The sequence below is a fragment of the Mytilus trossulus genome, chromosome 8 (assembly GCF_036588685.1).
Source record: "Mytilus trossulus isolate FHL-02 chromosome 8, PNRI_Mtr1.1.1.hap1, whole genome shotgun sequence".
NCBI classification, from domain to species: Eukaryota; Metazoa; Mollusca; class Bivalvia; order Mytilida; family Mytilidae; genus Mytilus; species Mytilus trossulus.
In genome coordinates, this window is record NC_086380.1 from 44,865,984 (window position 1) to 44,886,565 (window position 20,582).

A 20,582-nucleotide genomic window follows, 5' to 3' on the forward strand; every position below is an offset into this window, starting at 1 on the left:
TGTTTGAAGAGATGTCCTTATACTATTTATTGAAATTTAAGAATATATATCAATACATTGTATATATTAACTATTCTCTTTCCTCTCACGAGTTCCGGCTTTACAGACTTTCTGGTAACACTGCATCAACCTTCTTAAGCCATCTGAGGACTTTGCCTAGTATGAATTGGATACCTTAACTTCAGAAAATTTATCCGTACAAAAAACTGTTATTTCCGGCTCATCTGCATCTTCTAAAAAGAAATTGTGTATTAGATTGACTACATTTCTGGCTGTAGTGAAAGACAGCCTTCAGAAATTTTGTGCAACTGACTCGCGCAGTGTTAACCATATGTGGATTATACAAAAACTTTAAAGGACTTTTTGATAATCTAACATCGCAAATCTTTTTCTGAAATGAATTCTATAAAAAAAAATGTTAAAAAGAAATGCTGACATGAATATCAATTATATAGTAATTTTTATAAATTTCCTATATACAAAACTTAGAATTTTTCAAAAAAGTAACGATTTTCTTATTCAAGGTTTTCCCGTTTTAATGGTTTTACACTAGTAATTTTGGGGCCCTTTATAGGTTGTTGTTCGGTGTGAGCCAAGGCTCTGTGTTGAAGGACGTACTTTAACCTATAATGGTTTACTTTTTAAATTGTTATTGGATGGAGAGTTGTCTTAATGGCACCCACACCACATCTTCCTATATCTATAGATTACCTTAGTCGAATTTGGCATAATTTTTTGGAACGTTTGGTTATCAATGCTCTTCAACTTAGTACTTGTTTGGCTTACTAACTTTTTATCTGAGCGTCATTGATGAGTCTTATGTAGACTAGCGTATTCAATTATAATACTGGTACCTTTTATAACTACATGTAACTATAATAACTTCCAATGTAAAAAAAAAAAGCAGCATACGATATAACGGTATTACTTTGGAATGCCATAATTTGTATGCTGTTAATAGTGATAAAAAAGATAAAAGCTCATTGACAACATATTTAAAAAAAATCCTTGTAGGATTTTCAGCAAGTTGTCAGCATTCATATGGGAACGAACTGTGCACCTCACCTTGTCGACCTCTTCTTTATTTTAACGAGTGGTAGTTAGTTCAGAAAATTGGAAAAAATTGGAAAATCGCAGATTTTGTGATTTTATATTTAAATACTTTTTGTGCGTCGTGCATGTCCGAGTGGTCTCTTCTTTTTTTTTTTTATATAAAACTCAAATAATATTGTGATGCCAATCAGACAGGAGATAATCATTCAATTTCACATTCAAACATATTGATGATGCTCTTTCCATTCTGATTTGGTTTTAGACTTACATCTCGATTTACCCCCGAAGCGGTCATCTCAATACCAGAATCTATGACAAACGAGACGATTTCTATTTTGAAATAAAACATATTCTCTACTTTAGAAGTAATATTCCAACTTTTTATATGTGACATATATCTCCAAACTCATTCAGTATTCAAGAGTTTGGTGAAGCATCGGAAAATAACAAGACCTTGACGATGAATGATTCCTAAAAACTTTCACATATAATACAAGATGATCGTGAAATATATATTCTAGGTACTGGCATTGTTTATCACCTTAATAACGTGTTCAAGATTCTATATTTTTTTCCTTTAATATTTATCTATTTTTGATTATATATTTATGACACAGACACGCAATTGTGTATCCCGCCGTTGTGCTATTGTGCTATTGTCAATTTCGAGTCTTTTTTGTTTTTCATTTTTGATTATATACTAAATAAATACTGTGTCTATGTTCCGGACCATACGAGTATTTGGACCATACGCGTATGGTCATGACCATATGGGTATATACTCATATAGTCCGACCATACGCGTATGGTCGGGATAGTTAACACTCTGTTACAGTTTACGTTTAATACTTCTAAACTCTTCTTATGGTATAACAGTTAATTAAAAAGACGCTATCATGTAGGTAATTTTATTATTATATTATAATAAAAAGATAAGCTAAATAAAGATAAGAAGTTTCACATAGTTAATCTTACTTAATTGTCAAATTTATAGTAAAGACATTTTTTACCAATATGGTCATTACCGATGGTCATTACCGATTTTTTTATTACGAGTGAATGGCAATATGTAGACTAAAAAAAAAAAAAAAAAAATTCTTTATGAACTGTTACACGAGAAGTCACTGAAAAGTAACACAGTTTATTTAAGTTGTCTTGTGAATATGGTGTATTGCAGTCATTTTACGATATTTGAGATCTAGAGCTTCTTAAAAAAAAACGTAGACCTCGGTATCACTGTTCGCGGCTGCAAAAAGGGTAGCTTTTCACTCGCAAGCAAAAGGTGTAAATGAAAAGGATCGTGCACAAAATTCTTGCAAATGCAAAAAAGTTATGATGCCGTGTGGAAGAGAATGTCACCTAAGCCTACGTGCAAGAATGTAACCAGCGATGAAAACTAACTATGGCATCAATATTTAATTTAAACGTAGTTTTCGTATTATAAAATTGATATATTGTCATGTAATCATCACTGTTGTTTTTAGTTAACGTTTTTGTATTATTGAAACGTTTATAATGTAATTTGAAAAAAATACCTATATGGTCTAAATACTCATATGGTCCGGCCCGTTAATAACCAAACGAGTATTATACTCATATGGTCCGACCATACGCGTACGGTCGAACCATACGCGTATGGTCGGACCTGCGAGTATACGCATATGGTCATGACCATACGCGTATGGTCCAAATACTCATATGGTCCGGAACATCTATAAATGCCATTTTGTGTTTCTTTGTTGAAACAGTTATTTTTTTATTGTGATTACATTACAATGTGTAATGCTGTACCCCACGTTTTTACGCTTTACCTATTGTATTTGTTTGAATTTCTTCGACTTCCATACAAGCGACAGGCTAATATATCTATACAACCAGGTTTAATATACTATTTTCCTATAAGGAAATGCCTGTACCTAATCAAGAATATGACAGATATTTTCTACGTCAGATGAGTTTGAGCTTTTGTTTTTACCATTTCATAAAGGACTATCAGTTTTGAATTTATCTTGGGTTTCGGTATTTTTGTTATTTTTACTTTTTGCCCCACATTTTGTATTAAAATAGATATGTTTTATAGAAATTGCTAAGAAATTTAATCTGTTCGAAATGATGAACGTTTTTGTACATGAAATTCGCCTCGTTCTTTCTGATGTTCTTAAAAGCAGTTAAACATATAATCATATCCCATTGTTTGTTTGCCTTTCATAAAGATTATAAAAGATATTCTCTATAACAACACATTAACTATTATTGCTTATACAGATAATAAAGATATAAAGTATGACGAAAAATAAGAAAAACACAAACATTTAAGAACATAAAAACAAATATAATTAAACTATATAAATAATCTATTTTGTTGTTGTTGTCTATTTTATATCAGCAGATGATTACCCCGTCGACGCATTGTGTCTATACAATGTGATTCTTTTATATATACACTTTGTTTGTCATGCACGTCCCGGTAATCTCTTTTATATGTATATATAGATAATGTCGTCATGTCAATGAGACATCTATTCATAATAAATCGAACACCAAGATGTGAACAAGTGTACAGGCCTTCACCAATATGCAAATCACTTGTGACAAATAAAGGCAACAGTAGTAAAACGGTATTCATAAGTCATAAATCGATTGTGAAAAATAAAGCCGGGTTTGCAAACCAAAACCGTGGAAAGAACATCATTTATAAGAGGAAATCAAAGCAATATAAGGAACAACAGAAACACCGAAGTGCAACAAAAACAGACTAAAGAAGACCATGTGCAGAGATAGCTATTCACATTAACCTCTGTTTTGGAAGGGATCAAGTATAATATTACAATATGCAAGTTCAATTTAATGATCAAACATTTGCTATTCTGATTCAAAGGCAGTTTATGAATTAGGTATTGTTAAACTTATGAATATATATAGAAAGCCTTTTCTTGAATAAAAATAATTCAAAAATTGAAACGAAAACATTTCGATCATTACATACTGCTTTAAAAGATAGTATGAGACAAGGAACAATAGTTCACAGTTAATCGTATTTCATTTAATTATGTTACGATATCACTGGGGTAAAGCTGATGACCGTAACTGCATTCACGGTCATCCCAAGATGTCGGACGAAAAATTAGGTCAGTTTCTATATTGTCTGTTTAAGTGTTTCTAAATCATTTTCTTTACAATTCATACATTGAAACGATGAAAATTTATGAAAGAATCACTCGGAAATCACTGATTACTTCCGAGAAATATGCATGAAACGGGAAATTCGATTTGAAAAAATCGCTCAGATGACCGTAAATCACAATCGAGATGACCGTAACAGAATCAGCGATTCATAACAAGGGTGACCGTAATTGCTTTTAAGATGACCGTAATTTGCAAAAGATGACCGTAACTTTTAAAGGATGACCCTCAATTCTAAGAAATATCCGTATTTATATAACTACCTTTTTGTAGCAAATGATTAGTCGTGTTGGTATAAACATATTAATTTGAGAGTAATATCCAATAGGTAGAAGAAAATAAGTCGTGCTTCAAATGCAAAGATTACCATATGTATCTTTTTTACAGTAGAGGGTTCAATTTTTAAAATGACTTTGCAAAATGACATGCAATTGCTACAAAAGCGCGATAAAATGACACCTCACAAGTATAATGAAAAAAATGCAGTGCACAGCCTCTAACTGCTCGACCAAAAATTGTTTTTATTTCTGGGATTCCTTTTAATGACATATAATAAATACACATTTTTAAAAATTTCAATGCATGTAAACCCATTGATCTTATATCGTCTTCCATTTTGTCGTACAAATAAAATACCAGAAATATTTTGAAAATATTATACGACTAAACTAGCGAAGGTGAGCTCCAGCAAAGAAGATCTTTAAAAAAGTCTTGTACGAATAGCGTATCACAAGGCGGGACATTGTCAATTTGTATATATACAGAAATGTTATTCATACAGTCAGGATTCTACTTCTTCAAAATTGTCTCAGTTCATGCTCACAATCGTAGAAATGGAAGCCATTGTAGGGATGGCGCTCTGCCAATTTTGCTCTTGAAAACTGATAAATTTATCCACATAGTACCATTACGATCGATCGTTATATATCAGTAATATCTTAAAAGACAAATGTATCTACTAGCTAATGAGCATCAGTTAATGATCTTGTCTGCATTGGTTTAACTTAAAAATACTGTCTGTTCGGATGTCAGGTGGAATTTTGGAAAATTCTTAAGCATTTAAAAAAATTAAAATTAAATATGTCGTGCCGTGGAAGGGCCGACTTAACATTTTCAGTGGTTGAAGATTATAAACCCTAGTTATCACACACAAGAAAGTCATATTTTTTCGAAGATATCCATTTTAATCATCCAAATTAAAAGACTGACGTCAAGTACTTTTAGAAAAAAAATAGCTATTCGAACACACCTACTCTGTTTTTGTGATTCATTAGATAGGTATTTCACTTGACCCATATATTTCATCTTTTCGTTCTGTGATTTTTTGACGTTATAAAATCAACCTGTAGCTTTGATATATAAAAATGATAGAATCTGAAGTGAGATGCTATATCAAATACTCTTGCTTTGTAAGACAAAATATACACCAAACATGCCCTAACATAAAAAGGTGCAATTGACTTTTTCTTTCCGATACAATCGTTACCTATTTTGGGGATTTTTTTCATGATTCAGTCACATAATGGAAGGGCAGACACGAAAATTTTTGAACTAAAATATTGATATGTTCTCCGTCCGTGGTAAATTTTTTTAAATAAATCAGATTATGCATTTTCTACTTCCAACTTATAAATACCCATGTCGTCGACTTGATATCTTATTGTTTTGCATTACTATGTAATAGATACATTAAAAACTTATGCAAATGGTGTTTTTAAAATAAAACACTTCGTAATTGAGAAGAAAATTGTCTTTTTATTTGTTTCTATTAACTTTTTAAAATTTTGTTACTATATCAAACATTACAGTAAACATTTATCGCTTTCTCGATAAACAAAGAGCTTCGATTCTTTTGTTCTATTTCAAAAGCCTGCATATCAAGACAAATTAAGATTTTAATCTGCTGCCTCTGAAACCATACACATGGGCTCGATTACCAAATATTCGTATGTATTATTAATGTTTTTAATGCTCCTTGTTTTGGCATTATGTTTTTCTGGTCAGTGCGTACGTTCGTCCATTCGTCCGTGTGTTTGTCCGTTTGTCCAGCTTAGAGTTAAATAAAATTGAAACTTCGTACACAATTTACCTATGGTATATTATTTTTAATTCTAATGCCAAATTACAGTTTTATCCCATTTTCACAGTCCACTAAACATAGAAAATGATAGTGTAGATGAGGCATCCGTGTACTAGGGACACATTCATATTTCTTCAAATTTTCGTTGTATCGCTGTCAATTTGTGTTAAAATGTTAACGTCATTTTCAATAAATATTTCATTGTTTACGAGAAATATGCAAATTAACTATCATTGTCATAAATCCAAAATACGACCAATTATATTATAGTTTAAAAAAAGAAATTTATGAAACATATTTATATCCGCTAACCGAGCCCCAATTGAGATCGACAAACTCAACAAAAAAGCTTTGAATACAATACGGATATTTCTGAGAATTGATGGTCATCCTATAAAAGTTGAGGTCGTCCTACATAAATTACAGTCAGTCTTTACAAATTACGGTCATCCTTTACAAGTTACGGTCATCTTTTTACCAATCACGGTCATCCTTGTTTTATGTTACGGTCATCTTGAAAATATTTTGATTATGATTTACGGTCGTCTTAACGATTTTTTCAAATCGAATTTCCCGTTTCATGCACATTTCTCGAAAGTAATTAGTGATTTCCGAGTGATTCTTTTATAATTTTACATCGTTTCAATGTATGATTTGTAAAGAAAATGATATAGAAACACTTTAACAGACAATACAGAAACTGACCTAATTTTTCGTCCGACATCTTGGGATGACCGTGAATGCAGTTACGGTCATCAGCTTTACCCCAGTGGATATATCCTTGGGCACTATAAATGTCGTTTTTAAAAACAATGATTCGTTTAAAGACTTTTGATATTTAAAAGAACAGAAAATGTTAACATGATGCGATAATGTAAAAGTAAATATGATTGTATGTTTATTTCTTAGAAACGTTTGTTCGCAGATAAATGTAGATGAATATACCAATGGGAAATCAATTTCTTCCATGTTAAATGCGCGAAAATTAAGCCGGCTGCAAAATTAATTAACATGTAGAAATATTTGCTAGAAAGAAGTCATTCAAATCGTTATGTATCGCTGATTTATTTGCTCAATTGACCATGCTAATAGTTGAAAGGTCTACGAATTTCTTAACCTGGAAATTCTTTTATGCTTTTGATGTAAAATCTATGCCATGTATTCTACTAAACATCAAACAATTTAGATTACGATTTTGTTAGACAAGGAATTCATGAATATCTTCATCTCATTTCTATATCTAAAGTATGTTGGAATTAATTAATTATTTTCTTCTGTTCAACTTGTAATCAACGCTCAAGGTTTTGTCCGCCGAGGTAGGGAGTTTACAATCACAATATGTTCTAAGCAAATCGTCTGATCTAGTTGACGAGTTAAAGACTTTGTTCTCGTTTATTCAGTACTCTATAACTTTTTTCAATATTAAAACAAAATTTGCCTTTAAAGTTACTAAAATCACATACTGAACATTTTCAATTCATTTGATATTTCTTTTTTGGCAAATTTCAAAAATGTTCCCTTTTTAAAAATATAACTTCTAAAGGTTGGAAGTTACAAAGTTTTGTCAAGCAAAATTGTCTGCATCCATTTAACGAGCGTATAAGTGGTCTATTGGCCTAACATTGTGATTTTCAAATGTTGTAAAATACGAAAAACGAGTATTGAATAATATTTTACTTTACTATTTACTTTGATTCGATGCTAGTGTTTCATAGATTTGTCATCTATAAATTGATAACGATTTCTTTCTTTGACGAACAAAGTTCGACCCTTTTATCAAAACCTCACATCCCCTCTCATAAAATAATGTAATAAATTCCTTACTTCAAAAAGGGAGGTCACAAGATACAAGAGGGTCATACAAACGACATTCATTAGTTAAAAATAAACTGTCAACGCCATGGCTAAAATGGATATAGACAAACTGACAAACCATATGAACAATAGTACACAAAACTAAACATAGAAACCTAAAGACTTAGCAACACGAATCCCACTAAAAACTGGGGCTGTTTTGATGTTCCATAGAAGGGAAAGCAGACTCTGGTTCACATGTGGCACCGTTCGTGCTGATTATTTTGTACAAACCCGGTATTTAATATAATTCGGTAGGTAGGTCGCATTCGGGAAAAGAGGACGGGATTCGACATTTGGAATACATCCATTATCATTTGAGTAACGGATATTCTGTAGCGGTCAGCCAATTCATTATGGCGTCCAAAAAACTTACGAAGAGATGATTTCAAGTTCACCACTTGGAACTGTTAGTTTCATAGCTTCCTTGTGACCAGCAACCTTCTATCAAAGAGATAATGATAAAGAAATACGAACCCTGGAAAATTGTATCAACTGGGAGATATTTACTCCGTATTCAGGGTCTGTTGGAATGTTGCTACATCGAAAGGGAAGGTTCACAATTGGGACACAGAAATCATCTGTTTTGTTTGTAGCTAACATTCGTTGTCAAATTCTAGATATTAATCAAGATATTAGTCAGACTGTTTATCTGTTGTATCTTTACTCTCAAGTTTGATGGGATAAATGAGATTTTTTTTTTCTTTAAAGACAACGTAAATATATGATGGAAGATACAACGTTCTAGGTTATTGTAAATTTTAATTATGATTTTGATAAAACAGAATGCATATGTTTATATCAGCTTGAATCGCGTGATCTTTGAAAATTTCGCAAAATTCGTTCAAATAGATAATCTTGATATGCATACAACAGTATTTGTTTTTGTGAATTTCAAGATTTATATCAATTCAATTTTTCAATTCAAAGTTTTAATGCCATAAATATTTTACAGTTTGTGACATAAAACAAGAACAAAAACAAATAAAGACAATAACTAAGTAACTCAATATATATAACCAAATTTAGATAAATGTTAAAGGGTCCCCTGTCCTCAGTAATGTAGTCAATAGATTTAGCTCAAGTCCTTTTTAAGAATCAAATATGCATAATTACATTTACTCATGTTTTCATGTTAACAATCGTGTATACACTTTTCGAAAAACAATGAAAATTTCATTGTTGGATAATGATCTTTTTCGATTAAAAATTAATTTAATAGATTAAATATAATCCAAATGCATGCATTAAAAAAGAAACCTCTCTCATAATGGATACTAGGATAATGACTTTATCACACGATTCGTATTTCATTTACAAAAGACGAAATAAACAAAAATGAACTAAACACTGGCTCCTCTGGGATTTCAGCGGTTCCCTTATGTTTTATAATTTTGTCTTGAATTTATTTTAATCTTAAAGAATTTATAAGCTTTGAACATCGGATACCTACTATTGCCTCTAATTTAATAAAACATAATATTTGTGTAGGTGGATAATGTTTTGTACAAATAAAGAAGTTATAAATGTGTAGCCTTTTCATTGCCATTTTATCTTATAAGCCTGGTACTCTTAATTACTATTATCTAATTTGTGGTTTACTAATTGGATAGAGAGGTCGGACGTAGTTCAGCTCATTAGTGCGATGACCTCTATAATATCTAGAAAATGTTGAAATGGCTAAATTTTGTCTTCATCAATCATTTGTATGCTGCACACGTTCAAGCATACAAAAGCTAGACATGTGTTTAACCTCCGGGTGCGGCATTTTCTCGCGGCATTGAAGACCCATTAGAGGTTGTTATCTGCTCTTTTGTATGATTGTCTCCTGGACGTATTACCAATTTTCCATTCTAAATTTCATATATATAAAATAACTTTTTTCATTTAATTTAAAGGGAATTGAAAAAAGTGCATAACGAATATTTTCGAATGTAATTACTGTCTCACTAATTAGCATAATTATTTTTGTTACTGTTTGGATCATACACAACTATAATTTAAATGTTGAAAATATCTCAAATTGTACATACATTTATGTCAATTTCACATTTTCCTCCTTCAAATTAATAAAATGAAATATTTAAAGAATGATAGATACAAAACGACCATATAGGAACCATAATCATTGATTGCACCACTGTTGATATCGCTATCATTTGACTGCATATCACAAGTTCCAAATGTATTCCAACTACAGCTGCCATTTTGATCACGACCACAATATCCTCTGTATATTAAACATGGCTTATATAAAGGCATACACTCCTTGGAACTATTAAATGAAATTGATGTCATGTTAGTCGAGTCCACAGTTAAAGGTTCACGTATCTGCAAGAAAAATGTTGAAATAATGTGACCGTAACACGTATGTGTCTAAAACATTTTTTTTGTTTAACGAATAACTAAATGAAGAAGTTAAAGTAAATGATGCAGAGGCTGCATTTTCTGCATTCAAGAAAATCCAATGAAAATTACTTGCGATCCGGATTATCATAAACAAATGTTTATTTATATATGTTTTAAACCCAATTAAACAGAAACAAGTTTTCGAAAGGCTCACGTAGTGCATTTAACCATATTTGAAAAAAAATCAATGTTTTCTTTTGTTTTTACTTATTTTATAAAACTTTATCGGGGCATTTTATAGCTTTTTTATGCTGTATTGTTGGCTTCATTGTTGAAAGCCGTACAGTGCTTACCGTTATCAATATCTACGTCATTTTGCGTATATTAGATAGTTGTCTCATTAGTAATCATAGCAATCATTAAACATCTCCTTATTTTATATTTGAATTGAAATCCTGTTACTTTTGTTTAAATGAACAGATGTGTAACGTATATGAATATTTAAGAATGATACTAATAAATACATATCCTTACAATTGATTCTTAACGACAAATAGTTCATGCATGTTAAGGATTATAACAAATTTCTTTTTCAATACAGCTCATAGCATATAACTGATGGAAATTATACAAAGGCATAGTGACCTAATAACAGAAATCATTTTAGGATATTTATAGCGATGAATGACAATCATAATTTAATGGTATATATAAATGTGTTAATATTGAGCTTGATTTATTGCTTTCTTAACGACAAATAAAACACAGGTTTCCGGAATTACACGGCAGCATCAATTATATACACTGACAAAGTATTTTATCTAATTAAATCGATCAGATATGTTTATTGTTATGATGTATGCTTGTCTTCGTCTTAAACGTATGAACTAAGATGTGCAAATCTTACAAACTAATTCAAGTAACAATGTAACCGAGGTTATACGGCTTTAACTTTTGTATATTAAAAATATATTTGAAGCTCTTGCTATTTCTTCTTAATATATATATATGATAGGTAAAGATTACTATAAATCATGTTTTCATATATAACCATATATAATCTCAAGGCTTTGCCAAAGATATAATGAGATGGAGGTAAGTCGTAACTACTTATGTGAAAACTGGTACCTAATCATATCTTCTCTGTCAATTTCTACTGCTGTATTTAAAAGTAAATATATGTATGTCCTTTGTTCACTAGGTTACTGATTGGCAATCATGTCACAACTTTTTGCATAAATATATATATACACATTCTACCACTGCATCGAGACAGTTACAATTTCGATTGCAAAAAAATATTGCCAACGTATATTCTTATCTTTCACTTGCAGTTGGTTAATACTTAACGCTATAGACATTGTCTTAATCGGAACATTTTGAAAAATAACTGAATTTTCCGGCAAATCATAGAAGACCTAACCTTGTCAGGTGTTATATAAAAAGGCAAGAAATTACTAATCATTTTCTAAAATGTCATGCCTGAAAAAAGATAGTCAATTTAATGTTAATAAAATGCATGAATCTTACAGACATGTAGAATTGTAACTATATTAGTATCAACAGATTATTATTTTTTATTAAGGTATTAGACGCAGACTGATTTAAATTGTTTTTAGCTTTACAAGTTAAATACATGTCCTTAATATGAATACATACGATACCTGCACGACTTGATATGGATTATGAATCGTGACTCTCAATATTCAAAACCATCACAATAAGTCTTAATATGTGTGATAAGTATACATTAATGCACATCATTTCATATCGGTCAAAACGTAATGTCTATGTGTTTGCAGAAAGATTTGGTGTGCAATAGAGGAAATTCATAAGCATAGATGTGAAAACTGGTGTCTCGTAATATCTTTTCCATCAATGCCTGCTGCTGTGTTGTCAAAATGCATGTCATATTCGCAATCATATCAAAATGCCATATTACAAACATAGTTTTTGCTCAGTCTTTAGTTTTCTATGTTTACTGTTGTTTGTGTGTTGGTCTTTTTTTTTTAAGCCATGGTATTGTCAGTTGATATTTGACTGATAAGTTAGAATGTCACTTTGGTATATTTTGCCTCTCTTCTTTTAGGCGCAAACTGTTTACAATCCTTAACAGTTTATTCACATAAATATTTGAATACGTCATTAATCTTGATATAGACGCAACCTGTACGATTTCATATAAATTATAAATCATGACTCTCGTCCGTTTTGATTACGATCAAATGAAAATTCATTCTGATATTGAATGTTTACGTCTATCCGGTCATTACATAAAAATTACATACAAAAGTATGAATATCGTTTCTAAATGTACGAATGAAGCATTGCAACGTACAGTGCGGTGATAGTTTTACTATATATCTATATCAAACCGTTAAAGACTATGTGTTATATAATGGTAAATTTCATTGTAAGTTTTCATTTGTGAGATGGTCATGGCTGACTCAAAAAAGGTGTTTGATGAGTTAAAGCGCTAGCCTTATTTCAGGTGGAGTTGCCCCGATGCCATTGGGGGATAGGACTGGAGGTATATATAAATTTGCGTTCTTACATTGGGACTTTTGTCTGGAAATAATCATAAACAGTATAATTATAATGTTTCATACAAGTAAACATTCCAAGTATAAATAGTGAAAAAATAGCATTTATTCTTGGTAGTTATTTTTTTTAAATAAATCAATATGACTTTTAGCCTTTGGAACACACATTTCGATATCTCCTATAGACATTTTTTTCAAATATTACCCAATGAGGGTATCATTCTTTGGTTGGCGCTCTATTAGAGGAAAAACAGATTAAACAGATATTTTTAGAAAAACTATTTAAAACACATTCATATAAATTCAAGATCACCTTTATATAAAGGATTTAAAAAAAAAAACGCTATCGAAAACGAAATAAAGGATATTTAGTGATGAATTTAAACCTGTTATTGTGACTTTTTAAACTTTCATCACTTTTTGTTTATACCAGAGCCGTATACGTATTATAAACCAGATTAATCACAAAAGCCATATATCAATTGCTTTATTTCCAGTGTTTTTATTGGATATAAATAATATATTACCGTTTTTTTCTAAAGGTAAACAACTGCAGAATCTTAGTTTTAAATCTGCTGACATTATGTTAAATGTTGTTATCGAACTTGTATATCTTGGAGTATCATTTCTAGGAACATGAACTTTCACAGCAGCGAAAAGACATAAGCTGAGAACGCAACAGTGGCTATAATTTTTATGAACAATATTTTAAAAAGCGGAGGTTACATAATTTGAACATTTTGAAATGTAATCTTGAATTATTTGACAGTAGTTAAGCCAATATTACTGTACATGTGTGAAGTCTAGGGAATGGGTAACACCTCTGTTACAGCACATGCTATAGCACATGTTCGTCTTAAATTTTCTGACATACTGCGTGATCTTAACAAATCAACTCTTGACTTTGAATTTGATCAATTCTCACTGGATATTATTTATCAAATTACGAATTATTGAGCAAAGCTAGTAATTGGAGAGGAAAAGAAACGTCCTTGTATTCTGTATACAATCAGCTGGTTACTGATAATTTCAATGGATGCATAGTTTGATGTAAGAATGTGCTTTATAATTGTAGTCTATCAACTATAATTTATTAACAAATTTATAAGTAAAAAATGATTGTATTATACTGTTAAATTACGATTAACTGACCAGTTCAGAAAGACATGGTATGCTACTCTCCAGAACTTCCCGTTAGCTCTTTTAAAAATATAGATTATTAAAAAAAAACAGTCTAAATTTCGAAACCTACTTTAAATATTTTAAATGACACAAAAAAGGTTGCTTCATTTTGTAGTTTAAGAACTTTGAATCACCAAAACATTCCATAGAAATTGGTTAATGGCAGAATATTCAGAGAGAAAAGTGTTTTTGTCTTTCTGTAATTCCTGTAATATTGGCAACGAATTTCATAAGGTTTAAATTCTTCGGTACTAGACGAAAGTAGACAAACGCTATACAAGTATTATTTTGTGTGCAGACCATATATGATGTGCAAATTTATACGAATAATTAATAAATGCTTAAAATTTTCTGGGTAACCACTTGTTTTCTGTATTTTACATTTTACTTAAGTTTTATACTAGGTGTTTTAATCTATTTGTGTATATCTCTTTATAATTTTACTTTTGATTCCGAGAATGATAATACTTATTATAAAATCCTATCGGGCTGTCACTGGCTAATACAGGACTCTGTGAGGGGAAAATGGAAAAGGATCATAGAATATATGGTGTCGCACAAGCAATGCTCAGTGAAGAAAAAATACTAAAAAAATAGTTTAGAAATTACCATCCACACTGATCTCTGTCCACACTTGTATACAACATTCTTCCTTATAAAAAAATAAAATTGTGTACAAAACAAAAGGCATCCCTAATTATCGGTGTTCCTACCTGACAGCTGCAATCATAAAAATGTGTAATGTGCCGAACATCTTCTGATAAGGGCTCTGTGTATTCATATAGTACAGGAACATCCGTTGAGTTATCTTTGTTTGCTGAAAATAAATCCTCATTTACTACTGTCTAAATAAGACAACAACTCTCTACGTAGAAATATAATGATAGGATATGCATACGATTTGTCGTAGTTGTACAAAACATTAAGAAATGAATATCAAGAAAGAAATGGGGTTTTACCATTTCACCTGAACTTTATGCAATATTGATCTTATCTATATGTTTCGTGGTAGACAAGTGTCTCATGTTACAAATGCTAGCATACTTATCTCCAATTTGTGTTTAATCAAACTAACCTCGTGAATTGTTTTGATCATACATACCATATATTAGGTACTTTTTACTGGGTTCCATACTCTGATTAAAGTGTTCACAAACACCAAAACATCTTATGGATCCACTGAAGTTCTTGAGGAGACTTGATCCATTCTATGTTTAAAAAAGAATATCGTATACATAATGTTTCCTGTTTTCTTTTATGTTGTATACAAAACAAAATTGTCTTTCTAATAAGGGTCTTTTTTTGTGTCTGGTCCTACATTCAGTTGACGTTCTTTCATTTTGAAATGCATCACTGTTGCACTATCTAACCAGAAATGTACGTCTTTTCTGATATATCTGCATGGTAGCTTTTTGACAAGATATAGCGCTACATTTTTGTATAAAAACCATTCGTTCGTTGTCATGTTGAAATTTATATGCAAATACTCTAAAGATAATAAGATTGCCTGATTTATATTTTTATTACGTTTTGAAGCTAAATGTAAGGGTCACCAGTCCAATTCGGTGTGTTTTCTCTGATCCCTAGAGTGATTTTTATAGAGTTTTTAACAGACGATCGTTTAGCAAAATATCGTTTCATAAACTGAACGATTAACAGCGGTCAGTAAAGTTTAAATTGACATGATTTGTAACATACTCTCCGGAATGGGTTTTGTGGTGTGGGTTTTGCTCATTCACGGTTGAAGAATGCACGGTGACCTATTACAGTTATTTGTTCTATGTCAGTTGGTCTCAAGTGGTCTCATTGGGAATCATACCATACGATCTTATGTTCTTTGCTTGACTTCTCTGTTGACAAATCAAGAAATTATTAAGAAACTAAGGTTCCAAATCCCTCAGCCGAAGTTGGCTTGTTTTTACTTTCAAGTATTATTTTTTTTCTGTGTTTCTTGTGAAGGTATACCAAGAAAAGCGTTTCTGGAGGCACGAAAATTTATAAAACATTATTTACATATAAGGTATATAAACAAAAGATACCTTATAAGTATGTAGTATATCAACTTTGTATGTTCTGTTCTCCATATTTTCCAAGCGCTCTTCATATGTCGCGTTTTCAGAATCTGTATTTGTCCACTTTATAACACGTGCCTCAAATACTACAACATACATTTCATATCTATAAATTTTCCTTTCATTTTTTGTACATAAATAATGCCATTAGTTTTCTCGTTTGAAATGTTTTATATGGTCATTTCGGGCCTTTTATAGCTTACTATGCGATATTGGCTTTGCTTATTGTTGAAGGCCGTATGCTGACCTATAAATTTTAATTTCTGTGTCATTTTGGTCTCTTGTGGAGAGTTGTCTCACTGGCAATCATACCACATCTTTTTTTTTAATAGATATAATGTATTGCGTCAACTATCTTGCAATTTTCATATATTACAATCAGTAATCATGATTTTTCTGTGCCTAACATCATATTCTTTTTTAATTATTTGGAATTTAATCATTATTATTTCAAAGCAGTCAAATTGCAGAATAATTTGTGTACCAGGATACATTTCGTTAAGTATCACCAGTCTTGTTTAACAAACGATGTACTTGTACATGTATTTTCAAAACCTTAAATATACATGCATGTACTAAATAATTGCAGTAGAAACCTATAAAGCATATGAATGAATAAAAATCCATATTATGCATCAAATCAATTCTATTTTCGCATGCACCATGTGCATTTCTAAGCCTTATTGTCTCTGAATTATTTTTTACTGTCATAAACAATTTATTTTAATTTTAGTTTAGGAAACTTATTATGCAACAGGGTTTTGTTCTGGTAATTTAAGGAAAATCGTTTATATTAAATTTCTGCGGTTTAATCATATCTATGTTGCAAATTGTGTTTTGAATACATAAAAAATCCCCTCGGAAATCTCATTAATATTTTCATTTAATTTCAAAAAGAAAAAAAATATTTGAAAGATTTTGTTCATACAAAATAGACATAAAAAAATTTATGACATGAACGGATTGGACATATCCTCATTTTGCTGTTAGAATAACCTGCATGTAAGGTAATAGTTCGTTAGTCTCCATTGTTTTTCGTCACCACAATAGGTGCAGATAAATTGTTCAGATCTTCATCCTTTGATCTACACACTGTACGAGTAGCTGTCTCAATGGCAATTATACCACCGTGTGACTCTTTAAAAAAAAATGATCATTTTGTTATACAATGTTTTCAGTAACCGTTCAATATTAAATAAAAATATCGTACCGAAATCTGAATGGCAGAATTTGCTCTGAGAATGAAGATATGTCGGTATGCATCCTAGAATTTGAGAAACTATAGTAAGGAAAAGAAATAAATTCACAAAGACGGATAGTGGCTGAAGTAAGGACGACATATTTAATAGTGTATTTAGGTACGTATGAGTATACAATCAAAAATGTGCATAAAATGCCCTTAATGCTAAAAACATAAAAACATTAATAAACCTCTGTATTACGTTTCTTGTAAACAACCTCCAGCAAATGACTTGTCCATCTTTACTAAACAACAAACCACATACCATAAGGTGAATTAATGATTTAAAGGATTGGTATTAAAATAAACATGTGTGGGTAATATATATAAATAAAAGGAGATGTTGTATTAACGAGACAGAAATCCGTAAACACTTATAAGGGAATCAACAATCACAATATCACACAGAAAGAATGTGGAATAATTTTTTTTTTAAACAATGTCAATTTCAAGTGACCAATATCAGGAAAACTTAAAAATACAAGTTTGCTTCCATTAAAGTATGCTTCATAAAAATCATAAAAATTTATATATAAGATCTTATTTAATTTCCGACAAGCCCTATCATGAAAATTAGCAATTAAAAAACTGGCAAACGGATACATTGAATAATTGAGTATTTGTGATAATTGTAACGTTTCAGTTGGGAGAATTATATAGTGATGTCCATAACTTAGATACGCGTTACCAAGTTCAGAGATTTTCTAAAATGGATACGATCTCGAGAGACATAAAGAAGGGTCCATAGTCACTGAAAAAATAAGTGAAAAATTGGTTAATGGTCGTACACCAGGTCACATATTAAGAATGTAGCTTAAATGATCTGAGGTAAGATTAAACAAATCAAGATTTCAAAATCAATACTTTAAGCTGAAAGAGTATTAGCTAAGGATCAAAATAAACTAAACATATTGATGGGTCTTCGATCTCCTTTTCGATATATTTGATTCATAAAATATGGTGGGAAAAGGCTGACTCGGACCTTTACCTTATATTTGCTTTGATATTACTTGGGTCTTAAATCAATAATCTGCTTAAATTTTGTCACACGACCTTTTATGGGCTATTTAGTCTTATGTTAAAAGTTAATAGGTGTTATGGGGCAAAATATTTTACATTGTATCATAATATGGAAAACACCAAGGAGTCCGTACATTTGACACTAATTTCAAAACCCCACCTAAGTACATCCTAAACAATTCTGGGCCACAATTCTATAGTGTTGATGCACAGATTCTTTCATTGCTAGGTTAGACGTATTTTCAGCGTGTAAGATTGCCCTTCGAGAGAATAGTTTGTGACACTTTAGATGTCAAAACACCAATTAATTTCTCTAATTTTGAACGTATCCCTTCTCTGACACAAAATAGTGCTTTTAATGTCATTGTTTACTTAAACTAACCAAAAAATTTGAAGAAAATTATTGTGAAAGAAAAATATATTTATAACATTTTGAGCCAAAATTTACATGTCTATGAGTTAGCATAAAAAAAATCAGGTTAAATGTGCTCTATGGTATACTAATTTAAGATTTACAGAAAAGTAGGAGTTATTTTCAAATTGGTAGCACCTATGTTCCCAGGGTCACGTTTTTCTTATACGACTTTATAGGTAGGTTGAAAATTTGCATAAAGAAAGATGATATATGTACAATTCAGGATATTCCTGGTTTCTATGAAGTTAATCTTAAGATGAAATATTTAGATAACTGTGAAAATTGCAAAATTTGGTTGAACATGCAGATCGGATTTTTAATTGGTTGTCTAACACCTATATAGATACTACAGGAGCACCTGAAATGCCGATTTTTGGTAGGGTGCATATTGCTGAATCTAAATTGTCTTTGTAATGAGTTGTTGTCTTTTCGTCATTTTTCCTTTCATGGTTATATTGTTTTCAGCTTTTGAGTTTGCAATCTTTAGTCTTTTTTATATTACTATCAAAAGAGGAACATGTTCAGCTTATTAAAAGACGAAAATATAATAGTTTAATTAAAGCTATACCATGTCATAGAATACTTATTCAGCATTATTTCAATAGATATAAAAGTACACATTTTAACTGACAACACGGTTGAACTTTTGCTCTCGGTCTCATCTCGCTAGAGACAGCTTGATTGGTCTATTCCAAATCTACTGACGAGTTAATATAACTACTGTTGCCTCTAATTTCTCCCTTAAATTATAGTTGTCTTGAAATAATTTGACATAAAAATACATAACTGATCTAGGGTTCCTATACATTATTGACAAATGAAATAAAATGGATTTGTATACTTGTTCTATTAACAACTAAACAAGAGGCTCCTAAGATTCTAAATAACTAAGCTGGATATTTTTGTAGATCTTGTATCGATGATATTTGGCTGTTTAATGTTTATTAATGCATGTTTGTTACGTGCTATTTAAAATCTCTCTGTCTATTATAGTTTTTGCAAAACTGTAAACATCTGTTTTCAAGAGTGAACATGCTGAAATGTCTCGCCTGCTTTCTGGCCATTGATTTTAAGTTGAAAGTCCTGAATGCGAAACTTCACTACAAGTATCACATAATCTTAACCAGTAACATATAGTTTGATAAATTGTTCACATTGAGTCTTAACATGATCCAAGAAATAAGGTAAAGGTCAGACAAACAAAACAGGAAATGCTTGTACACCTTACAATCCTTCTCAACACCAAGTATAGTTGACCTTATGCTTAGTTTCTTAGAATTAAACTAAACCAGAAAACTTAACATTCACCAATGAACCCTGAAAATATGGTCAAGGTTTAGATAAACAATGACAGGCAGACATGCCCACCTTACAATCAATCTATGCATTAAATTTGGTTTACCTGTTGCTTATAGTTTATAAGAAACAAACTTAAACATTAAAACTTAATATTGACTACTGAACCATGAAAATGAGGTCAAGGTCAAATGATACCTGGCAGACAGACATATCACTTAATATGGTTTTAGAAAAACATACCAAAACACAAAAAACCAAACACTCAGGGATGAACCATGAAAATGAGTTCAAG

At 30.9% G+C, this 20,582-nt stretch overlaps 1 protein-coding gene across 1 annotated transcript; it reads right to left on the reverse strand.

Moving 5' to 3' along the window:
* Nucleotides 1-9,239: 9,239 nt before the first annotated feature.
* On the reverse strand, nt 9,240-17,679 carry LOC134681936 (uncharacterized). Its single transcript, XM_063541562.1, has 5 exons — nt 17,527-17,679; nt 16,284-16,402; nt 15,347-15,452; nt 14,958-15,061; nt 9,240-10,501 (listed from the first exon to the last, which is right to left on the reverse strand). The coding sequence occupies exons 1-5, from the start codon at nt 17,654-17,656 to the stop codon at nt 10,232-10,234; spliced, it is 729 nt and encodes a 242-aa protein (XP_063397632.1). The 5' UTR covers nt 17,657-17,679; the 3' UTR covers nt 9,240-10,231.
* Between the last annotated feature and the right edge of the window lie 2,903 nt (nt 17,680-20,582).

Bases quoted from the DNA above. Each gene is read 5' to 3' on its own strand.
- LOC134681936 (XM_063541562.1), bottom strand. From the start codon at position 17,656: ATGTCGTCCTTACTTCAGCCACTATCCGTCTTTGTGAATTTATTTCTT. The intron at 16,403-17,526 runs GTACGATATTTT...TGTATGTTGTAG, and splicing joins ATTCTGCCATTCAGATTTCG to TATTTGAGGCACGTGTTATA. The intron at 10,502-14,957 runs GTAGGAACACCG...TTTTTCTTGCAG, and splicing joins TTTATGATTGCAGCTGTCAG to ATACGTGAACCTTTAACTGT.